At 46.7% G+C, this 19961-nt stretch overlaps 1 protein-coding gene and 1 long non-coding RNA gene across 6 annotated transcripts in view; one reads left to right on the forward strand and one right to left on the reverse strand.

Annotated features, from left to right (window-relative positions):
* CAMSAP2 (calmodulin regulated spectrin associated protein family member 2) overlaps positions 1 to 4467 on the reverse strand; it is a 97592-nt gene extending 93125 nt beyond the window's left edge. For all 4 annotated transcript variants that reach the window (XM_086343149.1, XM_086343148.1, XM_086343147.1 and 1 more), the window contains exon 1: positions 4130 to 4467. In XM_086343149.1, the coding sequence (XP_086199275.1) occupies positions 4130 to 4268 (139 nt within the window). In that variant the 5' untranslated portion in view covers positions 4269 to 4467. The remainder of the gene's footprint in view (positions 1 to 4129) is intronic.
* A 3030-nt stretch (positions 4468 to 7497) lies between these two features.
* LOC147356023 (uncharacterized) lies at positions 7498 to 13745 on the forward strand. 2 transcript variants are annotated; one of them, XR_015142958.1, is made up of 3 exons: positions 7498 to 10178; positions 11386 to 11489; positions 12447 to 13576. It is a non-coding gene; the product is annotated as an uncharacterized LOC147356023 (long non-coding RNA). The 2 variants fall into 2 exon arrangements; XR_015142959.1 differs by having other exon boundaries at positions 7808 to 10178; positions 12451 to 13745.
* The last annotated feature ends 6216 nt before the right edge of the window (positions 13746 to 19961 follow it).

Consider the following 19961-nt stretch of genomic DNA (forward strand, 5'->3'; position numbering starts at 1 on the left):
TCAATGGACCATCTATGATTTTTCCAGTAGTAACGTATGGATGTGAGATTTGGACCATAAAGAAAGCTGAGCGCAAAAGAATTGATGTGTTTGAACTGTGATGTTGGAGAAGACTCTTGAGAGTCCCTTCGACTGCAAGGAGATCCAACCAGTCAATCCTAAAGGAAATCAGCCCTGAATTTTCACTGGAAGGACTGATGCTGAATCTACAATACTTTGGCCACCTGATGCAAAGAACTGACTCATTAGAAAAGACCCTGATGCTGGGAAAGATTGAAGGCAGGAGGAGAAGGGGACGACAGGATGAGATGGTTGGATGGCATCACCAACTCAATGGACATGAGTTTGGGCAAGCTCCAGGAGTTGGTGAGGCCTGGCGTTGCTGCAGTCCATGGGGTCACAAAGAGTTGGACGTGAATAAGCAACTGAACTAAACTGATAATAGCAGAGGGGCTTCCCAGGTGGCATTAGTGGTAAAGAACCTGGCTGTCAATGAAAGAGACCTAAGAGATGCAGGTTCGACCCCTGGGTCAGGAAGAGGGCATGGCAACCCATTCCGGTATTCTTGCCTGGAGAATCCCATAGACAGAGGAGCCTGGTGGGCTACAGTCCATGGGGTCACAAAGAGTTGGACATGACTGAAGTGACTTAGCACACACACATAAGAGCAGATGATTTTATACTCTGCTATATATATATTCTGTAGTTCATACCACACACTACATGGTACGAAAGGGAGGAAGACAGTTGATGAGGTTGAAACGATAAAGCAACACCAGGAAGTGGGTCTCAAGTGCTAAGTGAAGAACAAATGCTGGCAATTCCCGGGTGGTCCAGTGGTTAGGACTCTAGTGTTAGGGTAAAGAAGAGGCATTTTCACTGCCATTGCCCAGGTTACACGATCAAGAAAAAAGAACTCCAAATGTGAGAACTTTGCGAACTTAAAGCAAAATTATACCATTGCATAAATGGGTGAAGCTATTCAAATACACCAGACACAGCACAGTTCAACTTTCCCTTCTGCAATTTGCTTAAAGTAATTAGAGCATCTTACCTGTTTACTAAAATTCACCTAAACAAACTTGTTCTTCATTTGATCGAAGTTGTATCTGCCTCCTCCCACAAAATAAACTATTAAGATTTGGGTTATTTGGAACATTTTCAGTGTAAAGAAAAAGAGTATGATTTCAATCTCAAATTAAGTAAATACTCCATCTGCTTTCTAGGTATTACAATGCCAGTGCTTTATTTATTTTTAAAGTTCAATAACTTCATTCTATGCCCACAATTGATTTCCAGCTATCATCTTAAATGAGTTTTCTGATATATAGCTCTAAAATTTAATATGTCAAAAGTTAGAAAGTTTCTCACAGAAAAAGACTAAATCAGGACCTGAGAATCCTACATGCTATCATTAAAGAAGGAATGTTCATAAGTCATAACTTAAAAGGGACCTAGTGTTTTGAATGATTCACTGAATACCACTAGGCAATACCTCTGAAATATGCTGTCTACTAACACCTGTCATAAAAGTGTCTGCAGCAAATGCAGAAAATTATATCCAAAGAAATGAAACCTTACCTTTTTTCTACTCACCCCATATAAATTTATACTTTGAAAGACTGTTGAATAAGAATAAACAAAACGTACATACATAACCCTCATAATAATACACTGATTTCTCCTCACTAAGGGACTTTCTCATGGTGTTTTTAAGCTTGTTTTTCATTCCATTTTGAATATGACTTTTATCCATGCCAATCGCTGCCAAGACAAATATAAGTGCCAACGTCATTCATCTAAACCATCTGAGAGTAATATCTGCCGTTATTTAAAGAAAACAAATAAGTAAATAAGACTTTCAACGTGTACTATATGGACATTTTGCACACCTGGCAGATAAGAGGCTTACTCTGCAAAGTGGCGGAAGGAGGAAAGGCTTGCAGGACCTGCCAGATGTTTAATCTTGAGCGAACGGGTCTGAGCTCGTTCCCTCATCTGTGAAACGAGAACACTATCCTTCTAGAGGGATGCTGTGGGACTTACAGAGCAGTGTGTTTGAAGCATCAGACACAGAAGAGGTGTGCCTGCTCGACCCACACCCAACCCTTTAGAGTCAGACACTCAAGTCAAAGCTTATGCCTGCCCTTACTCAAAGTGTGACCATGGGGAAGCTGTTTAACCTCTCTCTCCACTGGGGACCTTGCATTTTTAGATGAGGAGCAGGCTACCTACATCACAGAGCTGCTGTGGGCCCTGAGTGTACAACAGAACGCACAGCATCTCACACACCTCCTGCACACAACACATTCCACGGGTGCTCTGCTTCTTCCTCTTCTCTTCTCCTCCAAGCAGGTTCAACGCCTGCTCCTCAAGAGGTCCAGGATCTAGTAAACCTGCCTGACATGCACCCAGAGAGCAGGCCTTTTTCTGGTCAGGAATCCTCATGAATCCAGGGCAACATGGACAGCTGTTCTACAAGATTCTTCCCAGTTTCAGGAGGAAAGAAAATATTTTTGCTATCCCCTCTGCATTCCATTTTGTACACACCGCTTTTCCACAGCGGTGGAAATATAAATTTCTCTTTCTCCATCTTTTCTAAACACTTAGATAGCTTCCATTTCTCCTCTAAATGGGTATTAGCTTCAGGAAACAAAAATACTCTAACACTTTGTGTTTCCTCCCAGGTGTTACTCTACACATTCAGTTTCAACAAAATCTCTAAGATCTAAATTATTTCAAAGTAAATTTTTTATTATATTTACTCCTGATGCCAGTTTTAAAACCTTTAAAGTCTTTCTACTTCAATACAAAGCATTAGAATTCAAATAAAACAAAAGCTGTCATAAACATCAAATCCCGGTAAGATGAAGTTTCCCTCAAAAGTAATTTAAATAATTTTCTAAACGCTGAGATTCATTCGCTAGTTAACTAAATATGCAGTCCTGCTAGTCGCCTGTGTATGTATTCAGCTGTGTATGTTTGAACAGTTAAGAATGAATTAAACCATTTACCCACATATTTTCATGATCCTAAAACTGGAAATAAGCCATCCTCTTCCCCTCAAAAAAAACAAAAAAACAAAAACCTGTATTTAACATCTGGAGAAAAGTCTGTATATTAAGAAACTTTTCAAAAGATATTTTACATATCCAAAATTTATTAACTAGGGCACAGAAATCTTACAGAATGACTCAAAGCTATCAGACGACACCACCTTCATGGAAAAATCTCCGAGTGAAAAGCTATATCTTTCAGAGCTCCACAACAGGGGCTCCTAAAGCACCAGCCAAGGAATTACACAGGAGGCCCTTTTCCTGTTATTTTGCAAAGACTGGGTTAAGGCGGGAGTGTCTGACTTCCACTGCGCTATACAGTTTGTGTCAACAGCACATGCCCTCAAAAAACTCTATTAAAAAAAAATTCTTTTTAAATCCCACAGTAGGGAGTTGTTGTTTCTTTTAATTTATGAAACCAAAATGTTTGGGAAAAGGAATGTGTCTGAACACGAAATGAAAACAGTACGTGACAGTCAGCAAGCTAAATACTGGGTTTAAATAACTGGTCTAACAGAGCCTGGACCGTGTACGGAGGACACAGGCTTAAAGAAGGACCACAAAAACTAAAAACCTGCACTCGGCCGGGCCCGCCGTACAGCCCACGGAGCCTGACTCGCAGCCATGGTTACAAATGTCAGAATCAATGTAGTCTGTGCGCCAAGCCACCTCCTTCCAATAATAACGAAACCAACTCAGATTTCTCGGCGCTGTAATCACAGCTATGACTGCGGGGGAAATGAATGCAGCACAATGAGGAAAATACCACAAATTAAAACCACCTCGTGTAAAAACGTGACAAAATTGGTCACTGGCGGGGGGGGGGGGGGGCACAACAAACACCCACTTCTGCTATCCAATAAAAGAAATCTGGCGCATCCCACCTGCCCAAACCGGAGGCTCTTGACTGAAGAGCAAGCCCGCGCTACCCCCCCTTTCTCCTCCTCGCATCGCCCATCGCGTCCCCGAGCCTGTGCGCCGAGCCAGGCGGGGAGGGGGGGACCAGAGGACGGAAACAAAACCTGGATGCGCGCAGCTGCGGGGGAGGGAGGCATGGGGCGGCCACCGCCTACCTGTCCCGAAGGCCTTGGCCACCAGCCAGGCCAGATTGCAGGCGATTTTGGCTCTGGAGAAGTCGTAGTGGTCGAAGGGCTTGATGGCCGGAACAATGAACGTCCTCCTCCCGTCCCGGGGGTCCGCGGCATCCCCCATCCTCACGCGCTCCGGGCGCCGGCCCACCCTTCACATGGCGCGGCCGGCCGCGGGGCCGGGGGGTCGGGGTCCCGGCCGAAGTCCCCGGGCCCCTCAGAGCATCGGGCAGGCCCCGCGCCCGGCCCGGGGCGAGGCGACGCCGCGTCCGGCCGCCCCGCGAGCCTCCCGCGAACGCGCGTGCGGGCGCCTCCCCTTTGTCTCGGCGCGGCGGGGCCCGGGCGCGGCGGGGGCGTCCTCAGCGGTCACGTCGCGGGGGCCGTCCAGCCATCGCGCCGCCCTCCGCGCACGGCCCGCCGAGGGGCGCCCCGCCGGTCGGAGCCCCGGGGCCTCGCCGGAGCGACGCGATCGGGGGAGTCGGGCGGCCGCCGCCCGGCGCTGACGGAGCCGAGAACGTCAAAGTCCCTGCGGCGCCGGCAGTCGCCCCTCGTCGCGCTCGCCCTCCGCCGCCGCGCGGACGCCGTCAGCCCGCCGCTCGGGCCCCGCCCGGCCAGCCCCGGCCCGCGCTCCGCCTGCGGCCGCCCGCGCGCTCGCCGCCTCAGCCGCCGCCGCTGCGGTTTTTTCCGGCTGCCGCACTGAGACCGCGCGGCGGCGCCGTCTGCGCATGCGCCCTCGCTCGGCCCGCCCCGCCCGCCGCCCGGCCGGGTCCCGGCGACCCGCGGAGCATGCGCGGTGGGCGCGGCCGCGCGGCGGGCTTCGCCAGTGCGCGTCCAGGCGTCCGGGCCCGGCGCGCGGCGGCCGCTGGCCCTGCTGGCGCGGGAGGGGGGAAGCGGGGATGCGGGCCTGGCTGGGGCTTTCGGGCTTTCGCGAGCCGGTGCTGAGGCACAGAGAGCTGATGTTTATTGAAGTACTTGTTCGGGGACGCACACTTTGCGTCCCGTCTCGTCCTCGAGGTGACCCTGGGGGTGGGTGTCATCGCTGGCGGGCCGCAAAGGTACAGAGCTCAAGTGGGGTGACTGGGCGCTTGACCCGGGTCGAGGCCTCGGGTCTCTCCGCTTCAGCGGCCTCCCTCGGAGGGGCGCAGCCTCGGCGCGTCAGGACCCGGCGTGTCAGTTCCTGCGAGCGCGAGGCTGGCGTCCGCAAACCCTCGTGGCTCCATCTTGTCAGAGAAGAACGGGCTCCTGTCAGAGGTCTGCCTCCCGGCTCTCTGCTCCTTCCGGCGCCTCGGCTCACACCCACACGACCCGCCCGTCTCTCACGGGAATCACCTCCTGCTGGAAGCCCTCCCGGACGGGGCCGTCAGGCGGGCGCTCCCCTGGCTCCCCCGACACACACCCAGCGCCGTGTTCTTGTCGTCTCCGCACCGGCCCCTACACACAGTCGTCTCTTTCCCGCCGGTGACAGCGTCTGTCTCTCCACGCGCGTGGGGCCCAGCCCATAGGAGTTGCTCAAGTAATGTTCACGCTTGTTGGTCTGCTTTAATTCTTCATTTCTCGCAATATCTCCTTTCAGAACGTTATTTAATTTTCAGTTCAATTCAGTTGCTCAGTGGTGGCTGACTCTTTGCGACCCCATGGGCTGCCACACCCCAGGCCTCCCTGTCCATCACCAACTCCCAGAGTTTACTCAAACTCATGTCCATTGAGTCGGTGATGCCATCCTACCATCTCATCCTCTGTCGTCCCCTTCTTCTCCCGCCTTCAATCTTTCCCAGCATCAGGGTCTTCTCTAATGAGTCGGTTCTTTGTCTCAGGCCAAAGTATTGGAGCTTCAGCTTCAGCATCAGTCCGTCCAATGAATACTCAGGACAGATTTCCTTAAGGATGGACTGGTTTGATCTTGCAGTCCAGGGGACTCTCTCAAGAGTCTTCTCCAGCACCACACAGTTCAAAAACATCAATTCTTCCGAGCTTCCGGGCTCAAATTTCTTTATGGTCCGACCCTCACATCCATACATGACTACTGGAAAGACCATAGCTTTGACTAGATAGATCTTTAACAGCAAAGTCAACTCTCTGCTTTTTAATATGCTGTCTAGGTTGGTCATAGCTTTTCTTCCAAGGAGCAAGTGTCTTTTAATTTCATGGCTACAGTCACCATCTGCAGTGATTTTGGAGCCCAAGAAAATAAAGTCTGTCCCTGTTTCCATTGTTTCCCCCTCTATCAGCCATGAAGTGATGGGACTGGATGCCATGGTCTTTGTTTTTTGAATGTTGAGTTTTAAGACGGCTTTTTCACTCTCCTCTTTCACCTTCATCAAGAGGCTCTTTAGTTCCTCTTCACTTTCTGCCATAAGGGTGGTGTCATCTGCATATCAAGATTATTGATACTTCTCCCAGCAATCTTGATTCCAGCTTGGACTTCATCCAGTCCAGCACTTCACATTATATACTCTGTATATGTTAAATAAGCAGGGTGACAATATACAGCCTTGACGTACTCCTTTCCCAATTTTGACCCAGTCCATTGGTCCATGTCCGGTTCTAACTGTTGCTTTTTGACGTGCATACAGATTTCTCAGGAGGCAGGTAAGGTGGTCTGGTATTCCCATCTCTTGAAGAATTTTCCACAATTTGTGGTGATCCACACAGTCAAAGGCTTTAGCGTAGTCAATAAAGCATGCTGCTGCTAAGTCGCTTCAGTCGTGTTCAACTCTGTTCGACCCCATAGACAGCAGCCCACCAGGCTTCCCCGTCCCTGGGATTCTCCAAGCAAGAATACTGGAGTGGGTTGCCATTTCCTTCTCCAATGCATTAAAGAGAAAAGTGAAAGTGAAGTTGCTCAGTCGTGTCTGACTCTTAGCGACCCCGTGGACTCCAGCCTATTAGGCTCCTCCGTCCATGGGATTTTCCAGGCAAAAGTACTGGAGTGGGGTGCCATTGCCTTCTCCGCAATAAAGCATAAGTAGATGTTTTTCTGGAATTCTCTTGCTTTTCCTATGATGTGACAGATGTTGGCAATTTGATCTCTGGTTCCTCTGCCTTTTCTAAATCCAGCTTGAACATCTGGAAATTCTTGGTTCACATACTGTTGAAGCCTAGCTTGGAGAATTTTCAGCATTACTTTGCTAATGTGTGAGATGAGTGCAATTGTGCAGTAGTTTGAACATTCTTTGGCATTGCCTTTGTTTGGGACAGGAATGCTGGCATAATCTAATTTTAGTCATTGTCCAATCCTTGTTATCTTTGTTTCACACACACACAAAATGGAAAGCCAAGAAAAACTTGAAAATTACCCCACGTCACACAACAAGTAAAGATTTGATCCCAGGACTGTCTTACTCCAGGTCCTTTTTTTTTCTTGGCCTTGTGGCATGTAGGATCTTACTTTCCCCATCAAGGCTGGAACCCACACCCCCTGCAGTGGAAGCATGGAGTCTTAACCACTGGACCTCCAGGAAAGTCCTTACAGACAACGTTTTAACTAGCAGGGCTTCTCTGGTACTTTCTGCCCTTTAAGACAGAAGCAGGACATATGAAGTAGGGGGTAGGGAAGAGTGCTTTGGCCCCGACTATCCAAAAGGATAGCTTCACTGGCAAGCAGGCCCCTTTGATCCTGTTTGATTCCTACAAATACTCTCCCCAAACATAGACGGTGTTACAGATAGGCCTAGCTAAGGATGTGGGCTGCAAAAGGAATGTGAACGACAAGAACAATACATCACAGGGTGCTTGGTGTCATTTTTCAATAATTTAATGAATATTAATAAGGTATTTCTCATAGGCAAGGCCTTTTGCTAGATCACTTGGGGGGGATAATAAAATCAGCACATGGGTAATAGTTAACAAAGCACATTCATATAATAAATGCCTTCATTCTCACATCCATGCTGTGACATAGGCATTATTATTATCTTTCAACTCTAGATAGGGACTGAGGGTCAGAGAGATTAACTTGCATGGGCAAGATTTTCCTGGTTGATTCACACCTGAGTCTGGCTTCAAAAACAAGCACAAGCTTTCTGGCTCCACTCCCTGGGCCCCTTTCCTCCCTCCCCAGATTATGGAGGCTGACATGTTCATAAATAAATATAACATGACGTGATAAAAGAGGTAAGTGCGCATAAAGTACAGAAGGAACATGCAGGTAGGGGAATCGGTTTCATAGAGACTTCTGTTTGATTGAATATGCTCAAGTTCACCTTTAGCCAAATCATAAAGTGACAAGTCAAATTAAGAGAAACTTACAGCCCGGAAATCCCATGGACAGAGGGGCTTGGTGGGCTACAATCAGTGCACGGGGTCACAAGAGTTGGACACAACTGAGCGACTAACCTACTACCACCATAGCCTGCAAATGTTGAAGGAATGCCAAAGCGCTTCACCAATCTCCAAAACCATCTGCAAGCCCATGCAAGAGGCTTCAGGCCGGAAACCACGCCCAACCAGCTCGACGCTGCCTGTGTGACTGAGCACGAGGGGGCTCTGTGCAAATGCTCACTGAATTTTATTGATAGTGATGTCAACCTAAATAAACACGACGAGGAAGAGAAGGCAGCACAGACAGTTGCGCTGACTTGTCCTTTGACTCAGTGGTGATGCATTTAGTAGCGGTGGCCCAACTCTGAGCCCAGCTGGGGAGGAGTGTGCATAGGAAAGGGAATAAAATGCCTGCACGAAGAGCAGCTTTTACTTCCAGGGGCTGTGAAACCTGGGGTCATCGGAGGAGGCTGTCATTAACAGAGAAACACTCTGAGTACAAAGAAGAAGGATTCGCTTTCAGGGAGACAGACACGTGATAGGTGCTCTTTGTGATAGCTGTAGAATAACCCCTTTTAACGACTAGAAATTTCTGCAGAGTATCCCGGTCAAAAAGAAATGCTCTCCGCTGCCTTCTTGAGGTATCTGACTTCATTAAAAACAGAAACAAAACCCAGAGATTCTTTGGGCCAGCTTGTCCCGCTGCACAGCTAGCCCTCTATGTCTTCTCTCCAGGCTTGGGATCTATCCATCGAGCAGCAGTGCCACTCTTCCTACGTGTCTCTTCCTCCTCCTCTCTCTTTTAAAAGCTGACCTGCTACCTTGAGGAAACCACGATTCAAAAGAACACACATACCCCAGTGTTCACTGCAGCACCATTTGCAATAGCCAGGAGGACATGGAGACAGCCTAATTGTCCAGAGACAGCTGAATGGATGAGGAAGACGTGGCACATATTTACAACGGGTGTTACTCAACCACTAAACAGAACGAAATAGTCATTTGCAGAGCCGCGGATGAACATGGAGTGAAATAAGTCAGAAAGAGAAAAACAAATATTGTATATTAGCGCATATATGTGGAATCTAAAAAAATGATACAGATAAACCTAGTGCATATATGTGGAATCTAGAAAATTGATACAGATAAACCTATTTGCAGGGCAGGAATAGAGTCGCAGACATAGAGAAGGGACCTGTGGACACGGGGCCTGGGGGAGACCTGGGAGACTGGGATTGACGTGTGTACACTGCCATGTGTAAGATAGATGGTGGAAACTGCTGTAGAGCACAGGGAGCTCCATGCTCCGTGATGACGGGTGTGACTGGTGGGCATGGAGGTGGGAGGGAGGTCCACGGGGGAGGGGATAAATGTATCCTTATAGCTGATTCGCTTCCTTGTACAGCAGAAATCCATACCACATTGTAAAGCAATTACACTTGATCTCCTTTTTCCTGGAAAATCTACAGTGACAGCCAGACTTCCTTCCTTGGCGCCATCCTCCGTTTCTCTGTCTTTGACTAGATGCATAAATGTTTTCATTCATTCATAAGCCAGTATTGACTGAGTACGTGGGTGCTGAGGCTGTAACGTCGAACAGGACAGCCCAGAAAGCAAATTTCGAATGGGAAACTGAGAGATCTCGGAGCCTGGACGGACCAGTTCTCTTCCTGTGGTCGTGACTGTAGCTCTGTAGGCTTGAAGCCTTGTTACTTCATCCCGGAAATCATCAGCGTGTCCCTCGGAAACAAACACGAAACTGTAGAGCACTATGGTAAGAACGCAAGTTATTTCATTAACTGAGCGCCTGTATTCACATACTATCATCCACCTTCAATCAGTTACACTAATATTACTAATGCTTATTGAGTATTTTCTGTGTATCAGACCCTGTTCTGCCTATATTAACTTACTTAATCCTCACCATAGTCCTATTTCCTTCATTCGGCAAACGGAGTAACCAAGGTACAAAGACCTTAAGTGGTAAAGATCTTATTTTGAAACACGAGAGACTAGACTAAGTCCTTTGAATCAACCGAGTTAAGGATGACCAGGGGGTGGTAAGACAGAATGCTTAGCTAACTGATGACAGTAATTGCTGAACTGGCTGAAGCACAGCAGCATCTGATAAACCAAGTTGGGCGGAGGAGTGTGGCTGAGTGGCTGGCACTCCGTCATTTCTAGACACAGTTGTGGCTTTCTTCTGCATAGCTAACAGAGTTTTATAAGGATTACATCAACCTTCACAACGACTCCAGCAAGGCCTGTGTGGTCTGATGCCAAGTGTGGAGCTGGAGCAGCTGAGACTCAGGGAGGCCACAGAACCTCCCAGCGTGTTGCTGTGCGTCAGAGCCTAAACCCAACTGTGAAGCCTGGCCCTTGGCATCTCAGGGATGGCACTCCTGTTTCCCAGATCCCTAAGACATGTGTCCTGTGTTTCCTAGTCAAACCTGAGTCTCCTGAACAGGCAGGGCCTCCATTACTTTTAGAATCACTGAAGGCAGGTAAGGATGCTGGAGGAAACAGAAAGAACATGGTCTGGGAGCCGGGACCCCGGGGTCCAGGACCGTTGGAGGAATACGGGTCACGTCTCTACTCTTGGATTTCCACTTCTGTGAAACAGAGGAGGTGGGGGTAGGCAACCTCTAAGGTACTTCCAGTGCCATCTGTCACAGTGGGAGGGCGACATCTCTGTACTTTACCAGATTGTAACTGAAGGCTTAATCAGTCTGAGCTAGCATTCGGGACTGTAATCTTTAAAGCAGAAGTCACTGTTTTATTTCCAGAAAGCACTCCGATGGGGTTGTGCAGAAAAGCTAGGGGAGGCTGCAGAGCAGGAAATGGGGTCCCAGAATCTGGCCGGAGGCGGATGGACGCAGTTGTTTGTGGTTAAATCCAGTAGTTCTGCCTCTTGAGTCATCAAAGTCGAGAGTTTTAGAACTTTACCAAGTCACTCATGAAGTTTTTGTTCTTTGTATCAGGTTCTTGATAGAAACAACCCACACGTCTACCAGTAGAGGAGAAGGCTGATCAAAAAAATTATGACGTACCTCGGGATCGTATAGAGAGACCTATAAGACATCAGGTGTGTGCTTAGTCAGTCGTGTTCAACTCTCTGTGACCCCATGGACTGTAGCCCACCAGGCTTCTCTATCCATGGGATTCTCCAGGCAAGAATACTGGAGTGGGTTGCCATATCCTTCTCAAAAGGACCTTCCTGACCCAAGGATTGAACCCATGTCTCCCGCATTGCAAGCGGACTCTTTATCACTGAGCCACCTGGGGAGCCACCAGGACATCATATGGCCAAGTAAAAAGAGAGGTGTAGAGATTTCCCTGATGGTCCAGTGGCTAAGACCTCGCCTTCCAGTGCAGGGAATGGGTGTTTGATCCCTGGTGGGGAGCTAAGATCCCACATGCCTCAGGGCCAAAAAACCAAAAGATAAAACAGAGGCAATACTGTAGCAAATGCAATAAAGACTTAAAAAATGGTCCACATCAAAAAATCATTTTTTTAAAAAAGGTACAGAGTAGTAGGTGTCAGGTGGTGTTTAAAAAACATGAAAGTGAAAGTGTTAGCCGCTCAGTCGTGTCCAACTCTTTGTGACCCCGTGGACTATAGCCTGCCAGGCTCCTCTGTCCATGGAATCCTCCAGACAAGAATACTGGACTGGGTTGCCAACATACCTGATGTATTACTATAAATTTATGTTATGAATAATCAAGTATCTATTAAAATGTGTGAAACTATCATAAAGTAATAATAAAACTCTCAGTCTAAAACAAACAAACAAACAAAATACATATTCATTGACTCTGCCTGGATATTCCTGAAAGTTTGACCAAGAGATTGGAGGAGTACGTGAGAGAGCTAGGTTTCTCTTTGTACGCTTTGGTAGCTTCTGATTCATATGCATATTTACTATTCCGAATATAACTTAATCCATTTTCAATATAATTTAAATATAAATGCATTTGTAAATTAATAGTTTAAATATAATGTGATCTATTCTAACCTCACCTCTTCACTTTTTCCTGCAAGGCAGCTTCGGCCCCCCACCCACCCGGAACCACTGGCACTGCGCTCACGAAGTCCTTCGAGCTCCTGCCGAGACCGCCTTGCTCCTGTTTCTCTGGTACCCATGGCACGTGGCACTTGCGACTGCCCCTGTTCCTAAGACAGTCTCGTCTCTCAGGTTCCAGCGGCTCCGGGCTCTGTTTTCCCTGCTGTCCTTCCAAGCCTAGCAGAGGAGATGGTCAAACTCATCCTCGGGCCCCTGCTTGCTCTACACTCCTGCCCTCGGCAACACAAGGATCTCTTTATGGCTTTACCTCTCATCCCTGGACCGGATGGTTCCCAGTCTGGATCTCAGCTTCTGACTCCCAGGTTCTGCTAACCGGTGTCATCGTTCTCAAGCCCCGCATCTGAACAACCCAAATGCCCCTCACTACGGACCCCTCTCATCTACTCCCGTTATTTCTCACTCTGAGCCTGAAGGTGAATGTGAGAATCTACCTAACCTGAATTTTGATGAGTCAGTAGATATCCACAACCAGTGAACTTTCATGATTTCAGACTGTGTGTCAGACTGTCCTAGGCCTTTCACAGATGGCATCTTACTGAATTTAATAGTAGGATAGATGTCATCGAGATATTAATCACATTTTACAGTTGGAAAATGGAGACCCATAAGAGAACTGCTCGAGGTTTTGTGGGGAGAACGGAGCTGACACTCAGAGGTCCGAGCTCCTGGTTTCAAGGTCAGGAATCTGTCCGTCCCCACGCCCGCTTGCTGCCTTTGCCTGGCTTCCTGGATGTGGTCTCAACATTCACCTTGACCCTGAGGATCCCCTGCAATGGCCTTCATGGTTTTGTATTTCTCCACTTCTCTACAGTCCATATCAAGTCAAATTACTTTCAAGACACTGAGCTTATTTAATCCTTTCGCAGGTTTATTGGTCTGGATAATTTTTTTTAACCTCCCACCATAGCACCCTCTACCAGACCAACAGGAGCTATCAAATCCTCTCATCTTTTCATATCTGACTCAAACGCCACCTCCTCCATGAACCCTTCCCTGCCCCACCCTTGGCTTCCCTGATCCATCTGTGTCCTTTTATGGAATGTTTTTTCTTGAATTAAAATTCTTTCTGTATACTGCTTCATAACCACCATCACTGCCTAATATGTAATAGACAACAGGAGGTATTTGTTGTATAGAAGACAGAATCCGTGAATTAACAGTTAACAAAAAAATCCACCTTAACACACACTCCAGGGCCATGAAACACACCCATGTAACTTAACTAGCTTATATGGGAATTAAAAATGGAAAGTTGATCTCTTTAGTACTATACTAAGTCATTTCCACTGGTTCCTAAATACTAACTTATCATGTTTTATTAGGATTTATACTGATAAAATGTAGTGGGGTTTTTTTGGTAAACAAATTTTCTTCCTCTGAAGGACTATTTTTATTGTGAGGTTATTCCCTTCCTGATTTTTTCCTGTTAAAATGTCCTTTCTCTTATTAAATAGTCATGATTACTGGTGGTGGGTGAGCTTTTTGAATCTTCGTTTAGAGAAATGAGAAGTTGATAACCCAGCATCTGCTCCTCTCCAGTTTATTTACTTGTTCATTCATTTGGGAACCATCCCTGCCCTGTGACATCCCAGTGGGAGACCACCGCTCTAATCAACTAAGTGAATTAGTCCTGACTCGCTCCTTAAACGAAACTGGCTCCAAATAGCATTCAGAAAAGCAAAGCATGAATGTGTTATTTTTGTGTATCATATTTGCTATGGGAACAGCTATTACTCTCATTTCAAATATGTTGGTATTTGAACAAGTTTTGGCATATGGGCTAAATTTTCCTTTTTTTTTTTCGGTCACTAAAAATATAAATCAAACCTTCGGTTAAAGTGCTAGTTAGGAGCTATGCTTGGACTTTTGCGGACTTCTCTTAAATGGATGTTGAACTACCGATGAGTGCAGGCAATGGTCATTCTTGATGGCACCCTGCAGACAATCAGACAGTTAGACATTCTTGATGGTGCCCTGCAGACAATCAGACAGTTAGAAAAATGTACTGCACCTCTCTCTGGTGTTTGGTCTTCGGGGTCAGCCTACCGGGAGCCTGCTGAAGATATGATTCTGATTAACTAGAACAAAATATGGTGGCTTCCTTCTCCAGATTTAATTTTCTCATCTGCTCCCCATCTTCCTCCTCACTTTCTAGATCAGAGAAACACAGCTTCCTGTTTACTTTCTTCTGTTTTGATTTAAAGATTCTGGATAAAACTGGAAGAAGGCAATTACAGCTTGAGCATTTGAAAAGGCAAACGCTCGTGACATCCAAAATGATGTTCTTTATGAAACTTGGATAACTCAACATTATTTATCCCACATGAGAAACGCTTTATGATTAGGGTCTTCAAAATGAAACCTGGAGTTGAAAAGGAAGGAAAAGTGAAAAACGGCCCAGGGTGTTAAAAAGGTGCAGAACTTGTCCTCCACGATTCCCACACGAAGGAGGTGTCCTGGAAACAGGAGACTTGGTGCTTTAGCTGCTGCTGCTGCTAAGTCTCGTCAGTCGTATCCAACTCTGTGAGACCCCATAGACCGCAGCCCACCAGGCTCCCCCGTCCCTGGGATTCTCCAGGCAAGAACACTGGAGTGGGTTGCCATTTCCTTCTCCAATGCATGCAAGTGAAAAATGAAAGTGAAGTTGCTCAGTCAAGTCCAACTCTTAGTGATCCCATGGACTGTAGCCCGCTAGGCTCCTCCGTCCATGGGATTTTCCAGGCAAGAGTACTGGAGTGGGTGCCATCACCTTCTCCGGGTGCTTTAGCTAATCCATCCCAATTCTACTTAAACCTAGTTCTTGTTGCATTTTAAAATGTTTTTGTTATGATAGTGAACACAATTCTGAATAATAACAACTGTTTGTAAAGGAAATCAGGAGATTTTTATTTGAAGGTAAATAAGGCTGGAAATGCTCAGAACCACCTGGACTCAAGCAGATGGTAAACCATTTTTTTTGCCACGGATCCTGTGGATCCATGTTAATATTCACATATCGGGGCTTGTTCAAGCAGGTCTGACACCTGTACCTCATTTAAGTTTTTATTTCATTTGAAATGAATGTGGTTTACCTTTCATGGGCCACTTAGCTAGTTTGGTTAACTGTTTGGACTGAGGGTGGGGGTAGGAGCAGGGATATGGGAGTGGGGTCAGGACTAGATGGTGGGAGGTTCAGCCTGTTCCCAGATCTTGGCAGCACTTTGGAAAGTATGTTATTTTTTTCATTAGGAAAAGGGAAAACAGTACAGATAGCTCAAGGAACCCTAGGCTAATACTAGAAACAAATTAGAATACATCCTCATTGCAACTGAGTATACTTTTGGTACTTAAAACTCAATATTTTTTTCATATGGTAAGAGCAATCCATGTTTATTTGTTTAATTTAGAAAATACAGAAAAACAAATGGAGCAATAGACACCTGGAATTTCACCACCCGGAGGTATCCTTTGTCTATCCTTCCACTTATTTTGTGCTGAAGTGAGATTCTACTGTATGTTCCATTTTAACTTGTTTCTTTCACTTGAGTATTATTAATATATATTGATATAAATAAATATTCATCCAAAACATCAATTTAATGCATAGTAGAATTTCGTTGTTTGGATGTATCATTTTTGTTTGTTTTTAACCAAACTCCTGTTATAGGATGTTTTTGTTATTTCGATAATTTTGGCTCTTATGATAATGCTTTAAGCAGTGAGCTTGAACACAAATCTTTGCTTACTTCCCTGATTATTTTTAAATATGGATAAGTTCTTGAATGTGCATTGTCAGTTTAATTTTAAGTCTTTTGATACATATGCTATACTGCTCTTCTGAGAAGTACAAATTTTCGTATATACCAGCAATATGTAGAGTGTACTGATGCTGGGAAAGATTGAGGGCAAGAGGAGAAGGGGCGACAGAGGATGAGATGGCTGGATGGCATCACTGACTCAATGGACATGAGTCTGGGTAAACTCCGGGAGATGGTGAAGGACAGGGAAGCCTGGCGTGCGGCAGTTAATGGGGTCACCAAGAGTCGGACACGAACAACAACACTCATGTTATACATTTCTCCTTAATTTTGTTTGCCTTTTTTTCCTCTTATAAGACTAGTTTCCCATTTATCTATTACGATGTTCATCTTCTTGTATTGCTTTCTGAGAGACATATATTAAATATATTGGCTCTTTGTCTGTCAAACATGGTCATTTTTCCAAGTTTCCCTTTTCCCTTTAACATGAGAGTATTTTTTGATGTATTGTGTTTCTGTAGTCAGCTCTGTCAATCTTTTCCAGTTTCTGCCTTAAATGTTAAACTTTAAAAGGCCCTTCCTCCTCTGCCTCCCCACTGAAGGTTAAATGAATACACACCCATGAATGAACACGTGGATCGTTGCCGGTATGTTGTCTGCAGAGATGCTGAGACTGTACTTCCTGTTTTGATCATTTTTATTAAGAACATTTTTATTCTATGTAGAAACACAAGCATTTTGGTCTGAATTATACCAACAATGTTGATCATGAAGGTACTTTCACAGTGAGTGCCATTAAGCTAATCTACATCTTTGACCAATTTTCCCCACTTTGCAGTTAAACCATTCTCATCTTTTTTCACTTTCATTTTGATCTCACTGAGGTTATTTTTATTGAGATTAGTTCTTTTCCATGTAAATTTACAACCAAGCTTTTGTGTTTTGGTAAGACATTTTTGGCCAAATCAAATTCTAACAGCAGCCTGCAATTTTAAGTTTTCTTTCATGGCCTACATTTTTAACAAGTTCAACTTACCTGAATCATGTTTTAATACTTCTAATTTTGTTTAAAAATGGGATTCTCCAAACAGCTGTTTATTGCAATTTTTACTGTATGTAGTCTGGCTTGTTGTCTTTGAAGCTTTGTGTAGCTTAGTTCTTTTCATGAGTTTCATCATGAGCTGGGTGAAGGGCTGATGGGGGACAACGGGTTTACTTGCAGTGCTTCACCCTATGGCGCACGAGAGAATGCAGTGGGTCCCCTTGGCCAGCCCAGGGGCGGTGAGTGAGGTGGTGGCTTAAAATACGCCCACGACTTCTTCTCCAGGTGATACTCCCTTCAGAACATGCAGCATGACGCCCTTTCCACAGAGCGCGGGCTGGAGCAAGGGACTCAGCTGCAAAGACCAGGAGGAAGCATGGGGGCAGCGCCCGTGGGCCAGCCCGTGGAGACGGCCTGAGAGGCAGGCGGCCTCTGCCCGCTTTCATCTCCCGCTCCTGGGAGCCCTGCTGTCCGGTGGTGGGGACACCCCCGAGGTTTCTGGGGGGCCCGCTCGGTGACAGCCCTGTGGGGGCACCACCTGGGGAGCGGATCCTCGGGTCCCGGGTCCCCTCCTCGGGGGCTGAGCCACAGAGACTCAGCCAAACTGCGCCTGAGTCTTGACCCCCTGAGACTGTGAGATCGCTTTGGGTCGGTTTGTTCTGGAGACGGTGAGCCCAGGGGAGGTGGCCCCGGGGTCCTCGGCTTGCTCTCCCTCAGGGATTCTCTGCTAACTACCCCTCCTCCCCTCGGCGCGCCTCTCTTTCAGCCTCACCACCTACCTTCCGGTCCTGACCTCCCTTCCCCTCCCCTGTCACTGCCCCCCACCCTTTTTTCTTCCCAATTGCACAGCAATGGGAAGGCTTCTGGATGTTCGGGAGGGAGAATGCAGCTTTGGTGATTATGCACTACCCTGCTGAAGGTGTTCACTTCCATGGCACAGGTGCCTGTGGGATGCAGAGGTGCCCTCCATCCTTCCAAGATGGGCAGCACTTTGTGCCCACTGTGGGCAGGCAGCACAGGATTTCAAAGAAACCCTTGGGAAATAGGTGTTTTATTTAAAGTCCAGGGGATGTTTAAAAGTAACCATAATACAAAAGTCGTGACTGGGACTTCCTGGTGGTCCTGTGGTAAAGCTTCTGCACTCTCATTGCAGGGGGCACGGGTTCTATCCCTGGGCAGAGAACTAAGATTCTGTGTGCCATGGGCCAAAAGACAAATCAGTAAATAAGATAAAATACAGTGGTCGCTAGAGATTATGTTAAAAACAAATTAGGGGTCTTAGTCAGTTTAGATACCTGGTTTTTATTGATGAACAGAAGGAAGAGAGTATAGCCAGAAGCCCTAAAATGCCTTTTGCCAAGAAGAAAATTTGCTGATGGAGATGGGGTGAACAGCTGAAACCTCAGAAGTGAAGCCTGTTTGTACCGCCTTTCAGATTGCCTTGGGCCTGGTGAGATGGCTCATGGAACCGTCCGTTCTCTTGGGGCTCGCTCGGCCTGGACCCTTCGCGTGGGGGCTGCCTGTGTGTCCTCCCCTCGAGGCAGCGGGAGTCGCTGGAGCACGTGATCCGAGACAGCGCCGGATGCGTGACAGTCAAAGTGCCAGCGTTTGCTCTCGTCACTCACACGAGTAAACCATTCAATTGCCTCTTCCCCTTGTGGGGGGCTTCCCTGGTGCCTCAGCTGGTGAAGAACCCACCTGCAAGGCGGGAGACCTGGGTGCAGTCCCTGGGTTGGGAAGATCCCCTGGAGAAGGGAATGGCTACCCACTCCCGTATTCTGGCCTGGAGAATTCCATGAGCTGTGTAGTCCATGGGGTCGCAGAGAGTTGGACACAACTGAGCGACTTTCACTTTCACACTTTCCCCTTTTTTAAATAGGTCTCTTGACAAATACTTCCTGGGGTCCATCAGCTACAACATGTGTTGTGTCTTGAGGTAATTTGTTTCTTTCAATCACTTCCAACTAAACATCCACAACGACAGTCGTTTTGAAGAATGATTGTACGTGACGAGGCGATAGAAACTCGAAGTAGCGGTGGGTTTTAGCAGGACCTTGTTGTGGCGTGACGTCACGCACAGCTGTCAGAGACGTAACGGCCAAGTGCAGTGAATGTGTGGGCTGTGCCGGTCTGTAAGTTGCGTACCAGCCCAGCCCCCGCACTTAGAATTTCAACATCAGAGAAACAGGGTCACTGCTTTCATTTTAAAGCCAACAAAGATTCAGTTAGAAAAATCACTCAGCACGGCTTCCGTTGATGAAATGCTGGAATAACGACGGTAATTCCAAGGGTCGTGTTGTGTTGCTCTGGACAGGCCAAGGGGCCCTAGTGAAAGTGCTGAATAAAACGACCCTGGACTTCGGCGACACTTCACGGGCTGCTCAGACACCTTTTAAAAAACTAAAAAAAAAAAAAGCCCAACTTAAAAAAATGAAACCTAAAATTGTTTTATTGTGCTCTCTAAAAAATTCTTGGAAGATGGGTGGCTGTCGGGTTTTGGGTCAGGCCTCGGGTGGCTGGCAGCGGGGTCTGGGGATCCGTGCAACGTCCACAGCCGCAGGCTTTGGCACCAAGGCCCGGCAAAAAAAATAAATAAATAAATAAAAATAAAAATAAAAGATTCTTAATTAAATAATTAAAGTATAAATTAATTATTGTAATTTAGAACAACATTACATGGACTTTATTACAAG

The sequence above is a fragment of the Bos grunniens genome, chromosome 16, assembly GCF_055505025.1.
Source record: "Bos grunniens cultivar Pamir isolate PY7600 chromosome 16, Bosgru_T2T1.0, whole genome shotgun sequence".
Classification (NCBI taxonomy): Eukaryota; Metazoa; Chordata; class Mammalia; order Artiodactyla; family Bovidae; genus Bos; species Bos grunniens.